Source organism: Mus musculus, chromosome 14 (assembly GCF_000001635.26).
Source record: "Mus musculus strain C57BL/6J chromosome 14, GRCm38.p6 C57BL/6J".
NCBI classification, from domain to species: domain Eukaryota; kingdom Metazoa; phylum Chordata; class Mammalia; order Rodentia; family Muridae; genus Mus; species Mus musculus.
Genome location: NC_000080.6, coordinates 18,853,450 through 18,877,593, shown reverse-complemented (window position 1 = coordinate 18,877,593; position 24,144 = coordinate 18,853,450). Strand labels below are relative to the sequence as shown.

Here is a 24,144-nt window from a genome sequence, read left to right as displayed (position 1 = left end):
GCTATGAACATAGTGGAGCATGTGTCCTTCTTACAAGTTGGAGCATCTTCTGGGTATATGCCCAGGAGTGGTATTGTTGGATCTTCTAATAGAACTATGTCCAATTTTCTGAGGAACCATCAAATTGATTTCTAGAGTATTTATACCAGCTTGCAGTGCCACCAGCAATGGAGGAGTGTTCCACTTTCTCCACATCCTCGCCACATCTGCTGTCACCTGAATTTTTTATCTTAGCCATTCTGACTGGTGTGAGGTGGAATCTCAGGGTTGTTTTGATTTGCATTTCCCTGATGATTAAGGATGATGAACATTTTTTTCAGGTGCTTCTCAGCCATTCAGTATTCCTCAGTTGAGAATTCTTTGTTTAGCTCAGTACCCCATTTTTTAATAGGGTTACTAAGTTTTCTGGAGTCCAACTTCTTGAGTTCTCTCTCTATATATATATTAGCCCCCTATCAGATTTAGGATTGGTGAAGAGCTTTTCCCAATCTGTTAGTTGCCGTTTTGTCTTAATGACAGTGTCCTTTGCCTTACAGAAGCTTTGCAATTTTATGAGGTCCCATTTGTTAATTCTTGATATTACAGCACAAGCCATTGCTGTTCTGTTCAGGAATCTCCCCTGTACCCATATTTTCTAGGCTCTTCCCCACTTTCTCCTCTATAAGTTTCAGTGTCTCTGGTTTTATATGGATTTCCTTGCTCCACTTAAGATTTGAGCTTTGTAGAAGGAGATAAGAATGAAACAATTCAAATTCTTCTATATGATAATGGCCAGTTGAGCCAGCACCACTTGTTGAAAATGCTGTCTTTTTTCCATTGGATGGTTTTATGTCCTTTGTAAAGTGGCCATAGGTGGGTGGGTTCATTTCTGGGTCTTCAATTCTATTCCATTGATCTACCTGTCTGTCACTGTACTAGTACCATGCAGGGTTTATTATTATTTTTAATCACAATTGCTCTGTACTACATCTTGAGGATAGGGATGGTGATTCCACTAGAGGTTCTTTTATTGTTTAGAATAGTTTTTGCTATCCTGGGTTTTTTTGTTATTTCAGATGAATTTTCATATTGCCCTTTCTAACTCTTTGAAGAATTGATTTAAAATTTTGATGGGGATTGCATTGAATCTGTAGATTGCTTTTAGCAAGATAACCATTTTTACTATATTAATCCTGCCAATCCATGAGCATGGGGAGATCTTCCCATCTTCTGAGATCTTCTTCAATTTCTTTCTTCTGAGACTTAAGTTCTTATCACATAGATCTTTCACTTCCTTAGAGTCACACCAAGGTATTTTTATGTTATTTGTGACAATTTTGAAGGCTGTTGTTTCCCTAATTTCTTTCTCAGCCTGTTTATCCTTTGTGATTTGTTAGAGTTAATTCTATATCCAGCCACTTCACTGAAGTAGTTTATCAAGATTGGGAGTTCTCTGGTGGAATTTTTGGGGTCACTTATATATACTATCATACCATCTGCAAATATTTTGACTTCCTCCTTTCCAATTTGTATCCCCTTGATCTCCTTTTGTTGTCGAATTGCTCTGGCTAGGACTTCAACTACTATATTTAATAGGTAGGGAGAGAGTGGGCAGCCTTGTCTAGTCCCTGATTTTAGTGGGATTGCTTCAGGTTTCTTTCCATTTAGTTTGATGTTGGCTACTGGTTTGCTGTATATTGCTTTTATTATCTTTAGGTATGGGCCTTCAATTCCTGATCTTTTCAAGACTTTTATCATGAATGGGTGTTGATTTTTGTCAAATGCTCGGACAGCATCTAATGAGATCATCATGTGGTCTTTGTCTTTGAGTTTGTTTATATAGTGGATTACTTTAATGTATTTCTGTACATTAAACCATCCTGAGTTTTTTTATATAGTGGATTATGTTGATGGATTTCCATATATTGAATCATCCTTGCATCCCTGGAATGAAGCCTATTTGATAATGATGGATGATCATTTTGGTATGTTCTTGGATTCAGTTTGTGAGAATTTTATTGAGTATTTTTGCATCGATATTCATAAGGGAAATAGGTCTGAATTTTTCTTTCTTAGTTGGGTCTTTATGTGGTTTAGGTATCAGAGTAATTGTGGCTTCATAGAATGAACTGGGTAGAGTACCTTCTGTTTCTATTTTGTGGAATTATTTGAGGAGTATTGGAATTAGTTCTTCCTTGAAGGTCTGATAGAACTCTGCACTAAATCCATCTGGTTCTGGACTCTTTTTGGTTGGGAGACTATTGATGACTGCTTCTATTTCTTTAGGGGATATGGAACTGTTTAGATTGTTAATCTGATCCTGATTTAACTTTGTACCTGGTATCTGTCTAGAAAATTATCCATTTCATCCATGCTTTTTAGTTGTGTTGAATATAGGATTTTGTAGTAGGATCTGATAATTTTTTGAATTTTCTCAGGTTCTGTTGTTATATCTCCCTTTTCATTTCTGATTTTTTAAAATGAGGATACTGTCCCTGTGCCCTCTAGTTAGCCTGGCTAAGGGTTTATCTATCTTGTTGATTTTCTCAAAGAACTAGCTCCTGGTTTGGTTGATTCTTTGAATAGTTCTTTTTGTTTTCACTTGGTTGATTTCAGCCCTGAGTTTGATTATTTCCTGCCATCTACTACTCTTGGGTGCATTTGCTTCCTTTTGTTCTAGCATTTTTAGGTGTGCTGTCAAGCTGCTAGTGAATGCTCTCTCCAGTTTCTTTTTGGAGGCACTCAGAGCTATGAGTTTTCCTCTTAGGACTGCTTTCATTGTGTCCCATAATTTTGAGTATGTTGTGGCTTCATTTTCATTAAACTCTAAAAAAGGCCTTAATTTCTTTTTTTATTTCTTCCTTGACCAAGTCATCATTGAGTAGAGTGTTGTTCAGCTTTCATGTGTACGTGGCCTTTCTATTATTAATGTTGTTATTGAAGATCAGCCTTAGTCCATGGTGATCTGATAGAATGCATGGGACAATTTCAACATTTTTGTATCTGTTGAGGCCTGTTTTGTGACCAACTATATGGTCAGTTTTGGAGAAGGTACCAAGAGGTGCTGAGAAGAAGGTGAAATGTTCTATAGACATCTGTTAAATTCATTTGTTTCATAACTTCTGTTAGTTTCAATGTGTCTCTGTTTAGTTTCTGTTTTCAGGTTCTGTCTATTGATCAGAGTGAGGTGTTGAAGTCTGCCACTATTATTTTGTAGGTGCAATATATTTTTTGAGTTTTAGCAAAGTTTCTTTAATGGATATGTGTTCCCTTGCATTTGGACCATAGATGTTCAGAATTGAGAGTTCATCTTGGTAAATTTTACCTTTGATAAATAAGAAGTTTCCCTCCTTATCTTTTTTCTTAACTTTATGTGGAAAGTCATTTCATTTGATATTAGAATGGCTACTCCATCTTGTTTCTTGGTACCATTTATTTGGAAAATGTTTTCCAGCCTTTTACTGTGAGGTACTGTCTGTCTTTGACCCTGAGGTGGGTTTCCTGTATGCAGCAATATGTTGGGTCCTGTTTATATAACCAGTCTGTTAGTCTCTGTCTTTTTTAGGAGGGAATTGAGTCCATTGATATTAAGAGATATTAATGAAAAGCACTGTTTCTTCCTGTTATTTTTGTTGTTAGAGTTTGAATTCTTTTCATGTAGCTATCTTCTTTAGGTTTGTTGAAATATTACGTTCTTGCTTTTTCTATAGCTTAGTTTCCCTCTTCCTGTTGGTTTTTCCATTTATTATCCTTTGAAGGGTGGATTTGTAGAAAGATATTGTGTAAATTTGGTTTTGTAATGGAATACCTTGGTTTTTCTATCTATGGTAATTGAGAGTTTTGCTGGGTATAATAGCCTGGGCTGGCATTTGTGTTCTCTTAGGATCTGTATGACATCTGCCCAGGATCTTCTGACTTTTATATTCTCTGCGGAGAAGTTAGGTGTAATTCTGATAGGTCGGCCTTTATATGTTAATTGACCTTTTTTCCTTACTGCTTTTAATACTCTTTCCTTGTTTTGTGCATTTTATATGTTAATTGACCTTTTTTCCTTACTGCTTTTAATACTCTTTCCTTGTTTTGTGCATTTGGTGTTTTGAGTATTATGTGTTGGGAGAATTTCTTCTCCAAATGATTTGGTGTTCTGTAGGCTTGTATGTTCATGGGCATCTCTCTTTTTAGGTTGGGGAAGTTTTCTTCTATAATTCTGTTGAAGATATTTACTGGCCCTTTAGGTTGGAAATCTTCCTTGTCGTCTATACCTATTATCCTTAGGTTTAGTTTTCTCATTGTATCCCTGATTTCCTGGATTGGGTTAGGATCCTTTTGCATTTCACATTTTCTTTGATTGTTGTGTCAATGTTTTCTATGGTATCTTATTCACCTGAGATTCTCTGTTCTATCTTTTGTATTCTGTTGGTGAAGGTTGCATCTATGGCTCCTGACTTCTTTCCTGGGTTTTCTATCTCCAGAGTTGTTTTCCTTTGTGATTTCTTTATTGTTTCCACTTCCATTTTTTGATCCTGGATGATTTTGTTCAATTCTTTCAACTGTTTGGTAATGTTTTCCTTTAACTCTTTAAGGGACTTTTGTGTTTCTTCTTTATGGGTCTCTAGCTGTTTAGCTGTGTTCTCCTGTATTTCTTTAAGCCAGTTATTTATGTCCTTCTTAACGACCTCTGTCATCATCATGAGAAGCGACTATAGACCATATCTTGCTTTTCTGGTGTGATGGTGTATTCAGAATTTGCTAAGTTGGGAGAGTTGGGTTTTGATGATGCCAAGTATCCTTGGTTTCTGTTGCTTCTGTTCTTATGCTTGCCTCCCACCATCTGATTATCTCTAGTGCTCCTTTCCCTCAATATATCTGATTGGAGCCTGTCCTTCCTATAATCCTGGTTGAGTAAGAACTCCTCAGAGTCCAGCTTTCTCTGTTATCCTGTGATTCCTGGATCCTGTGATTCCTGATTCTGGGTATGTCAGAGTTCTTGACAGTCAAGTTTTCTATGAGATCCTGGTGTGACCAAGCTCCTGGGATCCTGGGATTCTAAGATCCTGGGCGTGTTAGAGCGCCTGGAAGTGGTACCTCCTCTGGGGACCGTGGGGCTGTCCACTGAATTGGAAATCAGGGTAGATCAGAGCAGACTGGAAGGAACCTGAGCCGCTGGTTGGGTGGGGATCCTGTTGGCCCCAGGCACTCCCAGTTTGGTTGGAACAGATGTTGTGTTCCACTCACCAGTGATCCTAAGATCCTGGGCATGCTAGGGTGCCTGGGGCGGTGGAGAGTCCTCTGTGGACCATGGGATCGACCTCTGAGTTTGCACCCAAGTTGGCCCAGAGCTCTAGAGGACTGGGATGACTCTATTAGAATTCTTATGGTCTCTAAATAACATGGCAGCTGTTTGTAATTAAACTAAAACTTTTGGTTAGTGCTATTAATATTTTTTAATTATCTGAACCCCCAGTTATAAAGTCCTGCAGTGAGTACAGCTACTTGCCTATCTAGAAAGAAAAAACATGTAAAATATGTAAAATGGAAAAAAATGATTGCTTGATTTTGGCTCAAACTGAGGGGAGAATCGTTTCCAGTCTGGCTTTATCTTCCATTGCATGATCACCAAGTGTGGATAGAATAAAAGCCAGGAAGTGTGCACATAAGATTTAGCCTTGAGTCTTGGCTGATGAGCTCAGGGTAATGCTAGAGCTTTGGGGTGGGATGGGATGGGGTGGGGACATTTGCTATCTTGCCCCAGAACTCTGTTCCAAGAGGAGTTCGAACTGAGAAAAACAATGTTCTGTTTTGGAGAAAACAAAATCCTTATATTGAGGGCTGACGAAGCCCTAGTGTTGCCTCCGCATGGAATGATGGGTGGCATTATTGTGGCATTTAGGGTGGCCTCCTGTAACCCTGTGTAGGCACTGGAGTGCCTCTTTTTTACTGTGCATACTTCCGCCAGGAATAGTGTAGATGTGTATGAGTGGGAGATGCTACTGTTAAACTGCAGTGTATTGATGAAGCAGGTTGAGAGTGAAGACATTTGAACTTGATTTTCCTTGTCTTCATTTTAAAGAATTCAGAAGGAGCTTGCAGAAATCACGCTGGATCCCCCTCCCAACTGTAGGTAAGTACTTCGGTTTCATTTATTTGTATATTTTGTAAAAGGTACATTTGATTAAAGAGCAAAAACAGTGTGGTGGCTTGGACTCAAGGAAGTGGAGACCGGGGTTGTAATTGGCTGTTCACAGAAACTGCATGTAGTGAGCATGACTGTTGGAGTGGCGTTGCCCACTGTGGGGCCATGCCCTCATGATATGTTGGGGTTACAGGGCAATGCATAGAATTATCTCTCACAAGAAGAGCTAATTGTCTTAGCTTTAAATGGTATCTTTAATGTAATAGATCAAAAGTCTGGCTTAAATACTTGTCATTCTATAATTACTCACTTGTTGATTTTCAAAAGCACCAAAATTTCCTGGGGCTTTTTCATGCTTTACGTTATGTCTTTGGTTGTTGGTTGTGGCTGAATAAGGATGGGCAGTTTGAAGTGGTAATACCAAACATTTTCTTGTGACTGCATTTCCCCCATTTTTCTGGTCAGTGTTTCTCTGGAGGAAATAAAAGTATTTGCCCAGAAGTGATTAATACACAGGTACATGGAGGAAGAAGAGAAAATAACTTCCTGCCAGTGCTGGTCTCGGGCCAGCTTGATAATTGGGTAGTGGCTGCTGGGCTATTTTAAGGCCTTTATTTTTGTTTTGGTGTGAGGTTAGTGTTGGAACCAGACCAACATGGAGTTTCCTTGCTTTAAATTGATGGTCTCAAACATTGGAGGTAAGAGGGCAGATTAAAGGAATGATAGTGTTTCCCACATTAGATTTATTTAGAGTAATTCTGATTTTGTTGGCCTTATTTTCCTGTGAAAACAAACCTTTTGCAGATGTTCACATGGATATGTGGGTTGTTGGTAACTTGTCTTGGTACAGGAAGGAAAAGTCTGATGAGGCCTCTGTATCAGTGAATCTATTTGTTTCCTTATATGAGCATCATGTATCATATACAGACTTACAAGGATAATGTTAAAAGACCATACACTTGAATGTGTTAGTTAAAAACCATCTAATGTCTAAATCTGTTGTGCTTGAGACTCAGGCAGTGTACAGTGACCTCAGGTGACTGAGATTGGCTTGGGGGGAAGTTAGAGTTTTAAAAATCCATTTTTTTTTCTGGGATATCATTTGTTTTGATAGTGTTACTTTTTTATTAAAAAATAAACTATTTCATTGTATTTGTAACCTTTTAAGAGCAACTTGTTGGTAAATGTATGAACTTCATATGTATTTGCTTGAATTATCATGTGTTTGATTGATTCACAGTAAATCTGTTCATTTCTATTTCTTTTTGTGGCTCTGGAAGAGAACTTGGGCTAGCTCTCTCCAGTGACATATAACCCCACTCACTGTGTTGTTTGTTTGTTTGGTTTTTGTTTCTGGTTTTTTTTTTTTTGTTTTGTTTTTTGTTTTTTTTGTTTTTGAGACAGGATCTCATGTAGCATCCACTGGCCTTGAAGCCATGCTCTTCATCAGCCTCCTGAGCCCTGGGATCCCAGACCTGTATCCCAGACCTGTACTACTGTGCTCAGTTTACCCAAGTGTAGTTCACTGAAAATGTGGCTTGTGTCTTTAGAAAGAGAAATAGGTGATAGTTGACTTCATTCTGTTTTTGGCCAGAGTTGACAGTGGCTTTGTAGTTGCCTTTAAAAGAAAAGGTCTACCAATTAAGTAACTTAAAATGATATAGCAAATCAATGTTGCCTGTAAATCTGAATTCAGCTCTCATTTCTGAAGAAATCTCTTGTGTTTATTATCTCTTATAGATCAGATACAAAATCTTGTCCTTTGGTTCCATGGACACTTTGTAGTCAGCTCTCACAGAGGAGGGAGAGAGAATGCCCTGTGGGTCTTCTGGTTCCGGTGATCCCCAGGGGAGAGAGATTTTATCTATGGCTGTCTGGCTGTGGGTGGGGATGTCACTTTCTACTTAAGATGTGGTAGAATCCCATTTTCCGAGACAAGACAGTACACAGCTCTGTCTGTCTGTCTGTCTGTCTGTCTGTCTGTCTGTGTGAGCCATTTCCAGAGGATGATGTCTTGTAGAGTATTGGCTCACTCCACCCCACCCTATAGGCTTTGAATGAACCTAAATCTTGTTTATCTTTTTGGTAATAAGGATAAAATACAGTGCTGAACATGTGATCTCCCAGTGAGCTCTCAAATAGTTATTTAAAAGTTAAAAGAACATCTGCAAGTAATTTAACAGACTAAATTATTTCATGTAGGAAGTACATGTTGTATGCGGTTTTTTTTGTATGTTGTGTTCTTGAGAAAGGTAAAATATGTGGTTTTTTTCAAAGCTGAATTAAGTTCTCCTTTACTAGTAGTTCTATCTAAATTACAGTTTAAAGAATAAATATTACAAAATGACTAACTTTATATCTAAGAAAAAACAGTTTCTGCTCCTGGAATCTGTCTGTGGGGTTATTATGGCTATAGAAAAATTATCCATCCCTTTTGAATTAAAATTTGTATGTGGTATAAGATCAGAGTTCAATTGCAGTTTCTCTGGGTTGTCTAATACTATTTGTTAATGAGGGCTTTCCTACAGAGTTCTCTGAATTTCTCTGTTTCTCTCTCACTGTTTACTAAGTTGGTGGACAAACTAATAGATTCCATTGTGACATTTTCATCCATGCATGCCATTATACCTTGTTCTGATGTGTCCTTCTCTCCTTGTGATCCCTGCTCCTCCCATTGACGTCCCTAAATTCTCCCTCCTCCTTTCAGCCAGATAGATTTCTTTATTCTCTCTCAAGATATTTTCTCACTCCCCTTAGGATCTCCCATTTTTCTGTTTCCTGGCCTACATGCGTGCATTTTCCTTTTTTGTTGTTTTTAATTTTTTCAATTTATTATTAGATATTTTCTTCATTTTCATTTCAAATGCTATCCCGAAAGTCCCCTATACCCTCCCCCCCCAGCCTCCCGCTGTGCTCCCCTACCCAGCCACTCCAACTTCTTGGCCCTGGCATTACCCGTTACTGGGGCATATAAAGTTTGCAAGACTAAGGGGCCTCTCTTCCCAATGATGGCCAACTAGACCATCTTCTGCTACATATGCAGCTAGAGACACGAGAGCTCTGGGGGTACTGGTTAGTTCATATTGTTGTTCCACCTATAGGGTAGCAGACCCCTTCAGCTCCTTGGGTACTTTCTCTAGCTCCTCTATTGGGGGCCCTATGATCTCTCCAATAGCTGACTGTGAGCATCCACTTCTGTATTTGCCAGGCACTGGCATAGCCTCACTCAAGACAGCTATATCAGGCAGGGTCCTTTCAACAAAATCTTGCTGGCGTATGCAATAGTGCCTGTGTTTGGTGGCTGATTATGGGATGGATCCCCTGGTGGGGTAGTCTCTGATCCTTTCGTTTTAGCTCCAAACTTTGTCTCTGTAACTCCTTCCAGGGGTATTTTGTTCCCTATTCTAAGGAGGAATGAATTATTCCCTCCTTGATCTTCCTTCTTCTTGACTTTCTTGTGTTTTGCAAATTGTATATTGGCTATTCTAAGTTTCTGGGCTAATATCCACTTATAAGTGAGTGCATATCAAGTGACTTCTTTCATGATTGGGTTACCTCACTCAGGATGATGCCCTCCAGGTCCATCCATTTGCCCAAGAATTTCATAAATTCATTGTTTTTAATACCTGAGTAGTATTCCATTGTGTAAATGTACCACATATTCTGTATCCATTCCTCTGTTGAGGAACATCTTGGTTCTTTCCAGCTTCTGGCTATTATAAATAAATCTTCTATGAACATAGTGGAGCATGTTTCCTTATTACAAGTTGGAACATCTTCTGAGTATATGCCCAGGAGAGGTATTGCTGGATCTTCTGATAGTACCATGTCCAGTATTCTGGGGAAACTTCAGACTGATTTCCAGAGTGGCTGTACAAGCTTGCAGTGCCACCAGCAATGGAGGAGTGTTCCTCATTCTCCACATCTTCGCCACTGCTGTCCCCTGAATTTTTTTATCTTAGCCATTCTGACTGGTGTGAGGTGGAATCTCAGGCTTGTTTTGATTTGCATTTCCCTGATGATAAAGGATGTTGTACATATTTTCAAGTGCTTCTCAGCCCTCTGGTATTGCTCAGTTGAGAATTCTTTGTTTAGCTCTGCACCCCATTTTTTAATGGGGTTATTTGAATTTCTGGAGTCCAGCTTCTTGAGCTCTTTGTATATATTGGATATTAGTCCGCTATAAGATTTAGGATTGGTAAAAATACTTTCCCAATCTTTTGGTGGCCTTTTTGTCTTATTAACAGTATCTTTTGCCTTACAGAAGCTTTGCAATTTTATGAGGTCCCATTTGTTGATTCTTGATCTTACAGCACAAGCCATTGGTGTTCTGTTCAGGAATTTTTCCCCTGTGCCCTTATCTTGAGGCTTTTCCCCACTCCATAAGCTTCAGTGTCTTTGGTTTTATGTGGCGGTCTTTCATCCACTTAGACTTGAGCTTTGTACAAGGAGATAAGAATGGATAGATTCTCATTCTTCTACATGATAACCGCCAGTTGTGCCAGCACCATTTGTTGATAATGCTGTCTTTTTTCCACTGGATGGTTTTAGTTCCCTTGTCAAAAGTCAAGTGACCATAGGTGTGTGGGTTCATTTCTGGGTGTTCTATTCCCTTGATATACCTGTCTGTTGCTGTACCAGTACCATGCAGTTTTTATCACAATTGCTCTGTAGTACAGCTTGAGGTCAGGCATGGTGATTTCACCAGAGACTCTTTTATTGTTGAGAATAGTTTTTCCTACCCTAGGTTTTTTGTTATTCTAGATGAATTTGCAAATTGCCCTTTTGAGCTCAGTGAAGAATTGAGTGGGAATTTTGAGGGGATTGAATTAAATCTGTAGATTGCTTTTGGCAGGATAGCCATTTTTACTATATTTGTTGGGAGCCGCGCCCACATTCGCCGTTACAAGATGGCGCTGACAGCTGTGTTCTAAGTGGTAAACAAATAATCTGCGCATGTGCCAAGGGTATCTTATGACTACTTGTGCTCTGCCTTCCCCGTGACGTCAACTCGGCCGATGGGCTGCAGCCAATCAGGGAGTGACACGTCCGAGGCGAAGGAGAATGCTCCTTAAGAGGGACGGGGTTTCGTTTTCTCTCTCTCTTGCTTCTTGCTCTCTTGCTTCTTGCTCTCTTGCTTCTTACACTCCTGCTCCTGAAGATGTAAGCAATAAAGTTTTGCCGCAGAAGATTCTGGTCTGTTGCGTCTTTCCTGGCCGGTCGTGAGAACGCGTCTAATAACAATTGGTGCCGAAACCCGGGACGAGAAAAAACTCGGGACTGGCGCAAGGAAGATCCCTCATTCCAGAACCAGAACTGCGGGTCGCGGTAATAAAGGTTCCCGTAAAGCAGACTGTTAAGAAGGATTCAACTGTATGAATTCAGAACTTTTCAGCTGGGGAACGAGAGTACCAGTGAGTACAGCTTTACGAGGTAAGTCTGATCTTGAACTTTCTAAGGAAATTCAAGACAGTCTATCAGAAGTAAAGTGGAATATGTTTGGCCTTGAATTTTTTCTGGTGTTAGGAGCCCTTTTGTTCCTTTTCACATGTTATCAAGTGGTTAAGATAGGGAGGATTCTAGATAAAATTCAGGACAAGCTATCAGAAGTAAAGCGGGGAGAGAGAGTAGGAGCAAAGAGAAAATATGGTACACAAAATAAGCGTACAGGCCTTTCCAAGGGTCTTGAACCCGAGGAAAAGTTAAGGTTAGGTAGGAATACCTGGAGAGAGATTAGAAGAAAAAGAGGAAAAAGGGAAAAGAAGAAAGATCAATTAGCGGAGGTCTCTAGGAAAAGGAGCCTGTGCTCATCGCTGGATGGGCTCGGGGAGCCAGCTCTTAGTAGCTCTGAAGCAGGTGAAGAATCCTCCTCTGAGGAAACAGACTGGGAGGAAGAAGCAGCCCATTACCAGCCAGCTAATTGGTCAAGAAAAAAGCCAAAAGCGGCTGGCGAAGGCCAGTTTGCTGATTGGCCTCAGGGCAGTCGGCTTCAAGGTCCGCCCTATGCGGAGTCCCCGCCCTGCGTAGTGCGTCAGCAATGCGCAGAGAGGCAGTGCGCAGAGAGGCAGTGCGCAGACTCATTCATTCCCAGAGAGGAACAAAGGAAAATACAACAGGCATTTCCGGTCTTTGAAGGAGCCGAGGGTGGGCGTGTCCACGCTCCGGTAGAATACTTACAAATTAAGGAAATTGCCGAGTCGGTTCGTAAATACGGAACCAATGCTAATTTTACCTTGGTGCAGTTAGACAGGCTCGCCGGCATGGCACTAACTCCTGCTGACTGGCAAACGGTTGTAAAAGCCGCTCTCCCTAGTATGGGCAAATATATGAAATGGAGAGCGCTTTGGCACGAAGCTGCACAAGCGCAGGCCCGAGCAAACGCAGCTGCTTTGACTCCAGAGCAGAGAGATTGGACTTTTGACTTGTTAACGGGTCAGGGAGCTTATTCTGCTGATCAGACAAACTACCATTGGGGAGCTTATGCCCAGATTTCTTCCACGGCTATTAGGGCCTGGAAGGCGCTCTCTCGAGCAGGTGAAACCACTGGTCAGTTAACAAAGATAATCCAGGGACCTCAGGAATCCTTCTCAGATTTTGTGGCCAAAATGACAGAGGCAGCAGAGCGTATTTTTGGAGAGTCAGAGCAAGCTGCGCCTCTGATAGAACAGCTAATCTATGAGCAAGCCACAAAGGAGTGCCGAGCGGCCATAGCCCCAAGAAAGAACAAAGGCTTACAAGACTGGCTCAGGGTCTGTCGAGAGCTTGGGGGACCTCTCACCAATGCAGGCTTAGCGGCCGCCATCCTCCAATCTCAGAACCGCTCCATGGGCAGAAATAATCAGAGGACATGTTTTAATTGCGGAAAGCCTGGACATTTTAAAAAAGATTGCAGAGCTCCAGATAAACAGGGGGGGACTCTCACTCTTTGCTCTAAGTGTGGCAAGGGTTATCATAGAGCCGACCAGTGTCGCTCTGTGAGGAATATAAAGGGCAGAATTCTTCCCCCACCTGATAGTCAATCAACTGATGTGCCAAAAAACGGGTCATCGGGCCCTCGGTCCCAGGGCCCTCAAAGATATGGGAACCGGTTTGTCAGGACCCAGAAAGCAGTCAGAGAGGCGACCCAGGAAGACCCACAAGGGTGGACCTGCGTGCCGCCTCCGACTTCCTATTAATGCCTCAAATGAGTATTCAGCCGGTGCCAGTGGAGCCTATACCATCCTTGCCCCCGGGAACCATGGGCCTTATTCTCGGCCGGGGTTCACTCACCTTGCAGGGCTTAGTAGTCCACCCTGGAGTTATGGATTGTCAACATTCCCCTGAAATACAGGTCCTGTGCTCAAGCCCTAAAGGCGTTTTTTCTATTAGTAAAGGAGATAGGATAGCTCAGCTGCTGCTCCTCCCTGATAATACCAGGGAAAAATCTGCAGGACCTGAGATAAAGAAAATGGGCTCCTCAGGAAATGATTCTGCCTATTTGGTTGTATCTTTAAATGATAGACCTAAGCTCCGCCTTAAGATTAATGGAAAAGAGTTTGAAGGCATCCTTGATACCGGAGCAGATAAAAGTATAATCTCTACACATTGGTGGCCCAAAGCATGGCCCACCACAGAGTCATCTCATTCATTACAGGGCCTAGGATATCAATCATGTCCCACTATAAGCTCCATTGCCTTGACGTGGGAATCCTCTGAAGGACAGCAAGGGAAATTCATACCTTATGTGCTCCCACTCCCGGTTAACCTCTGGGGAAGGGATATTATGCAGCATTTGGGCCTTATTTTGTCCAATGAAAACGCCCCATCAGGAGGGTATTCAGCTAAAGCAAAAAATATCATGGCAAAGATGGGTTATAAAGAAGGAAAAGGGTTAGGACATCAAGAACAGGGAAGGATAGAGCCCATCTCACCTAATGGAAACCAAGACAGACAGGGTCTGGGTTTTCCTTAGCGGCCATTGGGGCAGCACGACCCATACCATGGAAAACAGGGGACCCAGTGTGGGTTCCTCAATGGCACCTATCCTCTGAAAAACTAGAAGCTGTGATTCAACTGGTAGAGGAACAATTAAAACTAGGCCATATTGAACCATCTACCTCACCTTGGAATACTCCAATTTTTGTAATTAAGAAAAAGTCAGGAAAGTGGAGACTGCTCCATGACCTCAGAGCCATTAATGAGCAAATGAACTTATTTGGCCCAGTACAGAGGGGTCTCCCTGTACTTTCCGCCTTACCACGTGGCTGGAATTTAATTATTATAGATATTAAAGATTGTTTCTTTTCTATACCTTTGTGTCCAAGGGATAGGCCCAGATTTGCCTTTACCATCCCCTCTATTAATCACATGGAACCTGATAAGAGGTATCAATGGAAGGTCTTACCACAGGGAATGTCCAATAGTCCTACAATGTGCCAACTTTATGTGCAAGAAGCTCTTTTGCCAGTGAGGGAACAATTCCCCTCTTTAATTTTGCTCCTTTACATGGATGACATCCTCCTGTGCCATAAAGACCTTACCATGCTACAAAAGGCATATCCTTTTCTACTTAAAACTTTAAGTCAGTGGGGTTTACAGATAGCCACAGAAAAGGTCCAAATTTCTGATACAGGACAATTCTTGGGCTCTGTGGTGTCCCCAGATAAGATTGTGCCCCAAAAGGTAGAGATAAGAAGAGATCACCTCCATACCTTAAATGATTTTCAAAAGCTGTTGGGAGATATTAATTGGCTCAGACCTTTTTTAAAGATTCCTTCCGCTGAGTTAAGGCCTTTGTTTAGTATTTTAGAAGGAGATCCTCATATCTCCTCCCCTAGGACTCTTACTCTAGCTGCTAACCAGGCCTTACAAAAAGTGGAAAATGCCTTACAGAATGCACAATTACAACGTATTGAGGATTCGCAGCCTTTCAGTTTGTGTGTCTTTAAGACAGCACAATTGCCAACTGCAGTTTTGTGGCAGAATGGGCCATTGTTGTGGATCCATCCAAACGTATCCCCAGCTAAAATAATAGATTGGTATCCTGATGCAATTGCACAGCTTGCCCTTAAAGGTCTAAAAGCAGCAATCACCCACTTTGGGCAAAGTCCATATCTTTTAATTGTACCTTATACCGCTGCACAGGTTCAAACCTTGGCAGCCACATCTAATGATTGGGCAGTTTTAGTTACCTCCTTTTCAGGAAAAATAGATAACCATTATCCAAAACATCCAATCTTACAGTTTGCCCAAAATCAATCTGTTGTGTTTCCACAAATAACAGTAAGAAACCCACTTAAAAATGGGATTGTGGTATATACTGATGGATCAAAAACTGGCATAGGTGCCTATGTGGCTAATGGTAAAGTGGTATCCAAACAATATAATGAAAATTCACCTCAAGTGGTAGAATGTTTAGTGGTCTTAGAAGTTTTAAAAACCTTTTTAGAACCCCTTAATATTGTGTCAGATTCCTGTTATGTGGTTAATGCAGTAAATCTTTTAGAAGTGGCTGGAGTGATTAAGCCTTCCAGTAGAGTTGCCAATATTTTTCAGCAGATACAATTAGTTTTGTTATCTAGAAGATCTCCTGTTTATATTACTCATGTTAGAGCCCATTCAGGCCTACCTGGCCCCATGGCTCTGGGAAATGATTTGGCAGATAAGGCCACTAAAGTGGTGGCTGCTGCCCTATCATCCCCGGTAGAGGCTGCAAAAAATTTTCATAACAATTTTCATGTGACGGCTGAAACATTACGCAGTCGTTTCTCCTTGACAAGAAAAGAAGCCCGTGACATTGTTACTCAATGTCAAAGCTGCTGTGAGTTCTTGCCAGTTCCTCATGTGGGAATTAACCCACGCGGTATTCGACCTCTACAGGTCTGGCAAATGGATGTTACACATGTTTCTTCCTTTGGAAAACTTCAATATCTCCATGTGTCCATTGACACATGTTCTGGCATCATGTTTGCCTCTCCGTTAACCGGAGAAAAAGCCTCACATGTGATTCAACATTGTCTTGAGGCATGGAGTGCTTGGGGGAAACCCAGACTCCTTAAGACTGATAATGGACCAGCTTATACGTCTCAAAAATTCCAACAGTTCTGCCGTCAGATGGACGTAACCCACCTGACTGGACTTCCAAACAACCCTCAAGGACAGGGTATTGTTGAGCGTGCGCATCGCACCCTCAAAGCCTATCTTATAAAACAGAAGAGGGGAACTTTTGAGGAGACTGTACCCCGAGCACCAAGAGTGTCGGTGTCTTTGGCACTCTTTACACTCAATTTTTTAAATATTGATGCTCATGGCCATACTGCGGCTGAACGTCATTGTTCAGAGCCAGATAGGCCCAATGAGATGGTTAAATGGAAAAATGTCCTTGATAATAAATGGTATGGCCCGGATCCTATCTTGATAAGATCCAGGGGAGCTATCTGTGTTTTCCCACAGAATGAAGACAACCCATTTTGGTTACCAGAAAGACTCACCCGAAAAATCCAGACTGACCAAGGGAATACTAATGTCCCTCGTCTTGATGATGTCCAGGGCGTCAATAATAAAGAGAGAGCAGCGTTGGGGGATAATGTCGACATTTCCACTCCCAATGACGGTGATGTATAATGCTCAAGTATTCTCCTGCTTTTTTACCACTAACTAGGAACTGGGTTTGGCCTTAATTCAGACAGCCTTGGCTCTGTCTGGACAGGTCCAGACGACTGACACCATTAACACTTTGTCAGCCTCAGTGACTACAGTCATAGATGAACAGGCCTCAGCTAATGTCAAGATACAGAGAGGTCTCATGCTGGTTAATCAACTCATAGATCTTGTCCAGATACAACTAGATGTATTATGACAAATAACTCAGCAGGGATGTGACCATTCAGTATGTTAAATTTACTAGGACAGCTAATTTGTCAAAAAGTCTTTTTCAGTATATGTTACAGAATTGGATGGCTGAATTTGAACAGATCCTTCGGGAATTGAGACTTCAGGTCAACTCCACGCGCTTGGACCTGTCGCTGACCAAAGGATTACCCAATTGGATCTCCTCAGCATTTTCTTTCTTTAAAAAATGGGTGGGATTAATATTATTTGGAGATACACTTTGCTGTGGATTAGTGTTGCTTCTTTGATTGGTCTGTAAGCTTAAGGCCCAAACTAGGAGAGACAAGGTGGTTATTGCCCAGGCGCTTGCAGGACTAGAACATGGAGCTTCCCCTGATACATCTATGCTTAGGCAATAGGTCGCTGGCCACTCAGCTCTTATATCCCATGAGGCTAGACTCATTGCACGGGATAGAGTGAGTGTGCTTCAGCAGCCCGAGAGAGTTGCAAGGCTAAGCACTGCAATGGAAAGGCTCTGCGGCATATATGAGCCTATTCTAGGGAGACATGTCATCTTTCATGAAGGTTCAGTGTCCTAGTTCCCTTCCCCCAGGCAAAACGACACGGGAGCAGGTCAGGGTTGCTCTGGGTAAAAGCCTGTAAGCCTAAGAGCTAATCCTGTACATGGCTCCTTTACCTACACACTGGGGATTTGACCTCTATCTCCACTCTCATTAATATGGGTGGCCTATTTGCTCTTATTAAAAGGATAGGGGGAGATGTTGGGAGCCGCGCCCACATTCGCCGTTACAAGATGGCGCTGACAGCTGTGTTCTAAGTGGTAAACAAATAATCTGCGCATGTGCCAAGGGTATCTTATGACTACTTGTGCTCTGCCTTCCCCGTGACGTCAACTCGGCCGATGGGCTGCAGCCAATCAGGGAGTGACACGTCCGAGGCGAAGGAGAATGCTCCTTAAGAGGGACGGGGTTTCGTTTTCTCTCTCTCTTGCTTCTTGCTCTCTTGCTTCTTGCTCTCTTGCTTCTTACACTCCTGCTCCTGAAGATGTAAGCAATAAAGTTTTGCCGCAGAAGATTCTGGTCTGTTGCGTCTTTCCTGGCCGGTCGTGAGAACGCGTCTAATAACATATATTAATCCTGCCAATCCATGAGCATGGGAGAACTTTCCATCTTCTGAGATCTTCTATTTCTTTCTTAAGAGACTTGAAGTCCTTGTAGAGATCTTTAACTTCCTTAGTTAGAGTCATACCAAGGTATTTTATATTTTTTGTGTCGATTGTGAAGGGTGTTATTTCCCTAATTTCTTTCTCATCTTGTTTGTCCTGTGTGTAGAGAAAGGCCACTGATTTGTTTGAGTTAATTTTATATCCAGCTACTGCACTGAAGCTGTTTATCAGTTTTAGGAGTTCTCTGGTGTAATTGTTAGGGTCATTTATATAAAATATCATATCATCTGCAAATAGTGAAATTTTGACTTCTTCCTTTCCAATTTGTATACCCTGATCTCCTTTTGTTGTCGAATTGCTCTGGCTAGGACTTCAAGTACTATATTTAATAGGTGGGGAGAAAGTGGGCAGCCTTGTCTAGTCCCTGATTTTAGTGGGATTGCTTCGAGTTTCTCTCCATTTAGTTTGATGTTGGCTACTGGTTTGCTGTATGTTCCATTTATTATGTTTAGGTATGGACCTTGAATTCCTGATCTTTCCAAGACTTTTATCATGAACGGATGTTGAATTTTCTCAAATGCTTTCACAGCATGTAATAAGATGATCATGTGGTTTTTGTCTTTGAGTTTGTTTATATAGTGGATTGTGTTGATGGATTTCTGTATATTAAACCACCCCTGCATCCCTGGGTTGAAGCCTACTTGATCATGGTGGATGATTGTTTTGATGTGTGTTTGGATTCTGTTTGCGATGATTTTATTGAGTATTTTTTCATCGATATTCATAAGGGAAATTGTTCTGAAGTTCTCTTTTTTGTTGGATCTTTGTGTGTCTTAGGTATCAGTGTAACTGTGGCCTCATAGAATGAATTGGGTAGAGCACCTTCTGTTTCTATTTTGTGGAATTATTTGAGGAGTATTGGAATTAGGTCTTCTTTGAAGGTCTGATAGAACTCTGAACTAAACCCATCTGGTCCTGGGCTTTTTTATTTTTTGGTTGGGAGACTATCAATGACTGCTTCTATTTCTTTAGGGGAAATGGGACTGTTAAGATTGTTAATCTGATCCTGATTTAACTTTGGTACCTGGTGTCTGTCTATGAAGTTGTCTATTTTATCCAGGTTTTCCAGTTTTGTTGAGCATAGCCTTTTGTAGCAGGATCTGATGATGTTTTGGGTTTCCTCAGGTTCTGTTGTTATGTTTCCTTTTTCATTTCTGATTTTGTTAACTAGGATACTGTCCCTGTGCCCTCTAGTTAGTCTGGTTAAGGGTTTATCTATCCTGTTGATTTTGTCAAAGAACCAGCTCCTGGTTTGGTTGATTTCTTGAATAGTTCTTTTTTTTTTTTTTCCACTTGGTTGATTTCTGCCCTAAGTTTGATTATTTCCTGTCATCTGTTCCTCTTGGGTGAATTTGTTTCCTTTCATTCTAGAGCTTCTAGGTGTTTCTGTCAGGATGCTAGTGTATGCTCTCTCTACTTTCTTTTTGGTGGCACTCAGGGCTATGAGTTTTCCTCTTAGGATTGCTTTCATTGTGTCCCATAATTTTGGGTATGTTGTGGCTTCATTTTCATTAAATTCTAAAAAGTCTTTAATTTCTTTCTTTCTTTCTTCCTTGACCTAGTTATCATTGAGTAGAGTGTTGTTCAGTTTCCACCTGAATGTTGGTTTTCTATTATTTATGCTGTTATTGAAAATCAGCCTTAGTCCATGGTGATATAATAGGTTGCATGGGATGATTTCAACATTTTTGTATCTGTGGAGGCCTGTTTTGTGACCAATTATATGGTCAATTTTGGAGGAGGTATCATAACGTGCTGAGAAGAGGGTACATCCTTTTGTTTTAGGATAAAATATTTTGTAAATATCTGTTAAATCTATTTGTTTCATAACTTCTGTTAGTTTCACTGTGTCTTTGTTTAGTTTCTGTTTCCAGGATCTGTCCATTGATGAGATTCGGGTGTTGAAGTCTCCCACTATTATTGTGTGAGGTTCAACGTGTGATTTGAGCTTTACTAAAGTTTCTTTAATGAATGTGGCTGACCTTGCAATTGGAGCATAGATATTTAGAATTGAGAGCTTGTCTTGGTAGATTTTATCTTTGATGAATATGAAGTGCCCCTCCTTGTCTTTTTTGATAACTTTGGGTTAGAAGTCAATTTTATTCGAAATTAGAATGGCTGCTCCAGCTTGTTTCTTCAGACCATTTGCTTGGAAAATTGTTTTCCAGCCTTTTACTCTGAGGTTGTGCCTGTCTTTGTCCTTGAGGTGTGTTTCCTTAAGGAGCAAAATGTTGGGTCCTGTTTGTATAGGCAGTCTATTAGTCTATGTCTTTTTATTGGGGAGTTGATTCCATTGATGTTAAGAGAAATCAAAGAAAAGTAATTGTTGCTTCCTGTTATTTTTGTTGTTAAAGTTGGGATTCTGTTCTTGAGGCTGTCTTGTTCTAGGTTTGTTGAAGGATTACTTTCTTGTTTTTTCTAGTGTTTTATTTCCCTCCTTGTGTTGGATTATTCTGTTTATTATTCTTTGAAGGGCTGAATTCATGGAAACATATTGTGTGAATTTGGTTTTGTCGTGGAATACTCTGGTTTCTCCATCTATGGTAATTGAGAGTTTTGGTGGGTATAGTATCCTGTCCTGGCATTTGTGTTCTCTTAGGGTCTTTATAACATCTGTCCAGGATCTTCTGGCTTTCATAGTCTCTAGTGAGAAGTCTGGAGTAATTTTAATAGGCCTAAGTTCATATGTTACTTGACTTTTTCCTTTACTGCTTTTAATATTCTGTCTTTAGTTAGTGCATTTGTTGTTCTGATTATTATGTGTCAGGAGGAATTTCTTTTCTGGTCCAGTCTATTTGGAGTTCTGTAGGCTTCTTGAATGTTCCTGGGCATCTCTTTCTTTAGGTATGGGAAGTTTTCTTCTATAATTTTGTTGAAGATATTTGCTTGCCCTTTAAGTTGAAATCCTCATTCTCATCTACTCCTATTATCCATATGTTTGGTCTTCTCATTGTGTCCTGGATTTCCTGGATATTTTGAGTTAGGTTCTTTTTGCATTTTGCATTTTCTTTGATTGTTGTGGCCATGTCCCCTATGGAATCTTCTGCGCCTGAGATTCTCTCTTCCATCTCTTATATTCTATTGCTTATGCTCACACATCTATGGTTCCTTTTTTCTTTTCCTAGGGTTCCTGTCTCCAGAGTTGTCTCCCTTTGGGTTTTCTTCATTGTTTCTACTTCCATTTTTAGATCTTTGATGGTTTTGTTCAGTTCCATCACCTGTTTGGTTTTGTTTCCTGTAGTTTTTTAAGCGATTTTTGTGTTTCCTCTTTAAGTACTTCTTCCTGTTTTGCAGTGTTTTCCTGTAATTCTTTAAGGACTTCTACCTGTTTAGCAGTGTTCTCCTGTATTTCTTTAAGTGAGTTATTAATGGCCTTCTTAAAATCTTCTACCATCATCATGAGATATGATTTTAAATCCGAGTCTTGCTTTTCAGGTATGTTGGGGTATCCAAGACTCACTGTGGTGGGTGTACTGGGTTCTGATGATGCCTAGTGTTCTTGGTTTCTGTTAGTAAGATCCTTACGTTTGCCTTTTGCCATCTGGTAATCTCTGGTGTTAATGTTCTAGCTGTCTCTGGCTGGAGCTTGATCCTCCTGTGATTCTGTTAGCCTCTGTCAGCACTCCTGTGAGTCTAACTCTCTCCTGAGTCCCAGTGGTCAGAGCACTCTCTGCAAGCATGCTCTCCTCTTGCAGGACAGGTATCCAGAAGTCTGGAGCTCTGATCCACCTCCTGAATCCTGGCATCAGAGCCCTCCATGTAGTCCACTCTCTTCTGGCAAGAAAATTTCCCAGGGGTCTCGGTCTCAGCTCCACCGCCTGGCTGAGGATGAAGGCCCAAAGGGACCCTGTCCAAGAAGCTATGTTGCTTCTGTCACCCACATGCTCTCCAGTGATCTCAAGGTCATGGGTGTGCTAGGAGTCCTGTGGAGTGGAGAGTCCTCTCTCTGGGGCCCTAGACACCCTCGGGTGGGTTCACACAGAAGATGGTGGGGCTGTCCCCGACTGGAATTGATCCCAGCCTCTGGTTGAGCAGGGTTCCTTTGTCCCTGTTTCTGCTGGCACAAGACCCTCTGCGATTCTTTGGAACTGATGTTGCGTTCCACTCACTCGTGATCCCTAGGTCCTGTGGAGTGGAGAGTCCTCTGGGGTTCTTGGCAGGCTCTGCCGAGTTCAGGAGGAAGATGGCGTGTGCATGCATTTTCATACACACACACACACACACACACACACACAAACTTTAAACCTACATTCCACATTGAGAGAACACATGGTCTTTATCTTAGTCTGCACATTTTGCTTGACATAATAACTTCCAGTTCTGTGCATTTCCCCATAGATGTTACAATTTCATTTTTCTTACAGCCAAATAAAATTCCACTGTGCAAATGTGCCATGTTTTCATTTTCTGTCTGTTGATGGACATGTAGGCTGCTTCTTCCTGGCTATCGTGAATAGAGCAGTAATATGTGCAGATGTGCAAGTCCTGCTTTGATGTGTTGACTTTGGAGTCCTTTGGTTATACTCAATTGGCTGAGCTGTGTTGTATGCTATAGTTCTAGCTGGAGCTTTTGAGGACTTTCCATACTGATCTTCCATAGTGGCTACACCAGCTTACCTATCCAGCAGTAGTAAGTGAGGGTCCTTTTCTCAAAGCCTCTCTAGCATTTGTTTTCATGGTATTGGCCATTTGTCCTATGGTGACATGAGATCTCAGAGTAGTTTTAATTTATATTTCTCTGATGGCTAAATGTATTGAACACCTTTTTCAAGTGTTATTGTAGCTCTTCTTTTGAAAACTGAATTTTCAGTATATTAGCCTGTTTATTAATTACATGATTTATTGTTTAATTTTTGCTGTTCTGTATATATTCTAAATATAAATCCTCTGTCTTATGTATAATTGGCAGATTTTTTTCTCATTCTATAGGCCATCTCTTTACTCTGAACACAAATTCCTTTCTAATCCCATTTACCAATCCCTGGGGTTATTTCCTGTGCTTTTAATGAATTATCTTGGCACCCTTGTTGAGAATCACTGGGCAGTAAATATAAAGATTTATTGCTGAACTCTCTGTTCTTTCTTGCATATGTGTATGTGTGTGTTTGTGTGTATGTGTGGTTTCTTATGCCAGTAACACACGGTCTTTATAGTTATTGTGTCTTTGTAGTAAACTTGAACCAGAATGTGCCCATCCTCCAGCTAGTTTGCTTCCTGCCCCATTAGTTCAGATGTTCTCAGTTGTCACCTCTTCTGTGACAACTGTTCAGAAGCTTTTACTGTATTACTGTGCTGATGAAGCAAGTGACTTAATAGAGGAAAAGAATTTTCTAGATCATAGTTATCAAAACAGTATGAAGGGAGGTATGATGTGCATGTGTGTATATGTGTGCAAATATGTATGTATTATGTTTATGTATATACATGACTGGGCATTTATATGGTTTTTTTGAAGCTATATTGTAGAACAGGAAGTCTTGAGATGTAAGGAGGATTCTGCCTGTCTAGTGTCGTCTCTAGGAAGAGCATCCAGCTCAGAAGTCCAGTTGTTCTCATGACTTCTTTCCCTTCTGGTTGTTGTAAGTGCTGAATAGCAGTTTGTGGATATTGAAGATTCATTGTGCATGGTTTGGTCTCATTACTGCTTGAAGCATAAGTAACTTGGTCAGGGCTACAGAGTTAAAGGAGGTGATTTGGATTGAATAAATTTAAGTGGTTTTTAAAAATAATACTTTTTATTTTTCGGACGTCTCATGCATTCATTGTGTACTACTACTCCCTCCAACTTCTCCCTGTACCTCCATCCCATCTCCCCCCAGCAACATGTCTTCTTTACTTATGGTCATATTAATACCCTGAGTCCAGTTACAGCTGTCCATAAGTAGCCTCATGGGTGCATCCTCAAAGACAGAGGCAACATACAAATGGCCACACCACCAAAGGAGAGTGGCTCCTTCCCTCAGCAGATGCCAATTAC

At 41.0% G+C, this 24,144-nt stretch overlaps 1 protein-coding gene across 10 annotated transcripts in view; it reads left to right on the top strand.

The window, feature by feature from the left end:
* Window positions 1-24,144, top strand: part of Ube2e2 (ubiquitin-conjugating enzyme E2E 2) — a 320,722-nt gene that overhangs the window by 16,691 nt on the left and 279,887 nt on the right. For 9 of the 10 annotated variants that reach the window (XM_017315958.2, XM_017315960.2, XM_006518012.3 and 6 more), the window contains exon 3: window positions 6,050-6,100. The exons of the other annotated variant lie outside the window; for it this stretch is intronic. In XM_017315958.2, the coding sequence (XP_017171447.1) occupies window positions 6,050-6,100 (51 nt within the window). The remainder of the gene's footprint in view (window positions 1-6,049; window positions 6,101-24,144) is intronic. 10 annotated transcript variants of the gene reach the window in all.